Genomic DNA, 3,731 nt, shown 5'->3' with positions numbered 1-3,731 from the left:
TGTGTGCATAATTTTAGTATCTATGACATATACACATCATACTACAATGCTCGCTAAAATATTATTTAAAGACCGATAAAAAGTTTAAAATTAAAATGGAAAATTTAATTTGTTGAATTTCGTAATATATAGAGACTTACATGGAGTATTTTTTAACACATAGTTTTACTCACAATCATAATTCATTGTGTAGAAGCATTCAAAATGAGCTTTTCAGAGAACGTTACCCATGATTCCGTGCTTCGGCCCACCCATGAATGATGGTGTTAGCGTAATAATACCCGACGTCTGTGAATCGAATTACATGAAATGTGGAGCTTTAATTGACAGTTTTAGTGTCTGCTGATGAGAGTTACATAACTGATGTGAAGTTTGTGTTGATGTTAGTAAGACACATGCGAAAAGTTTAGTTAGAAAATGTACATGGGCTAAACCTTAGTCGTTTGGCTTAGGTGTTAGGGTCTTACTAACAACACTGAGTAGGCTAAGACCATCGTAGTTTGTTCCCAGGGGAAGAACAGTAGTCTTCCCCTCAAATTGTTGTTAGGCTTAACTAATGTGATGTCATGGATAATGGGTTGCTTCGGAAGTTCCAGTGCAAAAGGAGATGCTGAAGAAGATAAGCGACGAAAAGAAGCAAATAAAAGAATAGAGAAGCAAATTCAAAAAGATAAACAGATATACCGTGCAACACATAGACTTTTGTTATTAGGTTTGTACAATGCCCTAGCTTGAAGTTGAAGATAGGTTTGATTTAATTTTACTTTTATTTTATAAACTAAGTGACAACTTACACTGTTACACTACAGTACCAGTGGTAGTGCTACTGTTAGTTTTAACTTTTAGTAATTGCTTACTGAATCATAAAGCAACAGTACTTATACAAGTTATAGTAGACCTGGTGTAAAATTGCAGTAGTAGTACTATTACTGTGGATGATACAATCTGCTTTGCTTAGTTATTAGAATGAGTGGTTAGACTAACTACTGAAAAAAGCATAGGTCTAATTCTGATTAAGAACGTATAAAAAAGAATAATAATCTCTTTCATGTGCAATTTTAAACTAAAATAAACGTAATGAGAAATAGCAGTTGAAAAATTAACTAGTTAGTAAGAAGCATCTGTTTCAAGAGATATTACCAAAACAAAATCTTTTGAAATTATAAAATTAAAAATCATACCTTTCAAACATAAGTAAGGTATAAAAAAAGTGTAATAATTATCTAAAAAAAGGCTGTTTTATTCTTGAGTCTAATCAAAAAGAAGTAAAAAAAAAAAACAATTTAGATGTAGACCTTTACAACCATGTACCTGACCAAAATATTTAAAATAATTCAACTGAGCAAAAGTCAATCAGATGTCCAGGTTTTAAACCTATAACTCTCCTAGTAATACCTTTTTCAAATTTTGAGAAAAAAAATATTGCTGTTCCTTGAGGATTTAAATTGAGCATGATAACTAATTTGTTCAACAAAATAAAAAATGTTTAGTCACAAGGTGAACCAAATAACCTCAGATTGATTAAAATATGGTCTTTATCTAATGATACCCTATTATCCTTGGATATCACACAAAGTAGGTGCTATTTTAAAACGGAATAAAACTAAGCTAGTAAACAAACTTAAATAAACTTAACAAAGGGGAAGATAAGAAAGAAGCCCACCAGAGACAGGGTATTTATTCCATTCTTTGTTCTTGTAATCATGCTTATATTAGTCAAACAAAACGATCTCTTTCAATTTAAGAAATATGAAAGTTACTGTCATCAGAACAACCACAAAATTATTTTCAATCAATCATAATCATTGCAAAACCCAAATTCTTCCATTAACACAACACAAGAAAATCAACAGAAATATTTAGAAACGGAGAAGCAGGATCAATAATGAAATGAGCTTTGAACTCAACTCAGTGTGAAAGTTGTATTTTTCAAACTATATTTTGCACTTTACTGCCATTAGTGAACCTTGACCCATCTGAGACCATTTCGAATCTGAACATACAAGACTCTGAGAACAGTTTTACTCCATCCCATGAGAATGGCAAATTTGGCTTGTTGAAACAAATCTGTTTTTTGTTTTTTATGTTTTGTTAATTCTTTAATCATTTGTGATTATTATGCAGGTGTATCATTATTGTTATTTGTGAATTTGCACAATATACTTCTCTTTCTTTAAACTATTGTTTATTTATTATTGTTATTTTGACTTGAGCTAACTTTATTGTTATTCAGAAGAACTGGAAAACCAGCAAGCTAGCCTTCTTGTTTCTGGAGCAGGTCAAGTAAGCACAGCTTCAGTGGGAGAAAACCATATTATTAATTCTAAGAATATGTAAACAAAAGAAAGGAATAGTATGTCAAGTACCTTATGTGAGCAATATCCAGTGCCACCGAGGCCTTTTGTCCAATACAAGGGCTCGTCAGGCCAGTTCAGATATGAAAAACGTAGTAATAATCTAAGCATTATTCATATCATGAACACTCTTGAACAGCAACTTTTATGGTGTGAACTACATTAAGTAAGTGAAGTGTAATTATAATGAGTTATGTTTTAAGGCATTTTAAGAATAAGAATCAGGGTAGTGATTATGATACAATATTTATCTATTTATCTGAGCTAAAGCAAATTTCTTTTGTAGACTACTAGATATTTACCATTTTTGCAATATACCTCACCAGAATTTGCCACATTTCTGGCTTCACCTTATTTTTACTAAGGGTTGGTGCATTATTTTGTTATAGCACAAAGGCACCAGTTCTTTTTCTCACCAGCATTACTTCCTTTCAGCCATTGTCTGTCAGGAGGACTCGAAAGATGTTTAGTTTGACATCTTTTTTAAGGTACAGTTAAAGTTATGACTCTAAGGTAAATTCACTTTATTACCCAGTCTTAGTTAAATAGGTAGGGAGTATCTATAATGTAATAGTGGAAATGTAGGTGAGAATTAGTGGTATGATAATTTTACTATTTTCTGCTGTAATGTTCTGTTTTTAGTAACATGGGGTACCATGCATGCTTTCTAGAGCTCTCTATTTGGCCGAAATGCTGTGATTGCCGAGATGGTATATTTATGACAATACATCCTTTGTTTTGTGAAATATGTCTTCAGACCTCTTTGTTTTTTTTCTCTCAGTTTATGTTTATTAAGTCTGTTTGTTGAGATGTGTTGTTTTTGGTAATGTACTTTGTATGGTGATCTGTTTATTGTAACATTCCGTGTTTTTGATGCTTCATCTGTAGGAATATGTGCTTCTTGTTTTCTAAGATGCCCTATTATTGTAACATATTCCATGCTTTTAGAGAGAATGTATTTATGACATCATTCTTGGCTTGAAATTTTGTATCTGGATGGTATTATTAATAGGTATGTGTGTACTTATATTTCTTAGACTTACTTAATATAAATTTTTCCAACATACAAGTACAGTAATTCTTGTATTTCTTGGGCAAACACTATGTAATGTACGTATTACGCATGTGGTTTAGGACACTTTCAGTGTATGACGGATGTTATGTGAAGTTGAAATCATTTGTAACTTAAAAAGGCTGGTATTTCTTGCTTTTTTAAAAGTGTTTTTATATAAATACAAATGTTTATAAAATATTTGACATTCTTAGTGAATGTAAGATTGACTCTGTTAAAAATCTTTAGACAACAGTACTCGCCATTTTTTTAATTTTGTGTGTGTGTGTGTGTGTGTGTGTGTATATATATATATATATATATAT

At 31.3% G+C, this 3,731-nt stretch overlaps 1 protein-coding gene across 1 annotated transcript in view; it reads left to right on the top strand.

The window, feature by feature from the left end:
- The first annotated feature begins 237 nt into the window (after positions 1–237).
- LOC106469683 (guanine nucleotide-binding protein G(s) subunit alpha-like) overlaps positions 238–3,731 on the top strand; it is a 59,540-nt gene continuing 56,046 nt past the window's right edge. The window contains exon 1 of the mRNA XM_013930189.2: positions 238–712. Within this exon, the coding sequence (XP_013785643.1) occupies positions 562–712 (151 nt within the window). The 5' untranslated portion in view covers positions 238–561. The remainder of the gene's footprint in view (positions 713–3,731) is intronic.

Source organism: Limulus polyphemus, unplaced genomic scaffold (assembly GCF_000517525.1).
Source record: "Limulus polyphemus unplaced genomic scaffold, Limulus_polyphemus-2.1.2 Scaffold3611, whole genome shotgun sequence".
NCBI classification, from domain to species: Eukaryota; Metazoa; Arthropoda; class Merostomata; order Xiphosura; family Limulidae; genus Limulus; species Limulus polyphemus.
The sequence above is the reverse complement of the archived record's forward strand: the minus strand, read 5'-3'. Positions and strand labels throughout refer to the sequence as shown.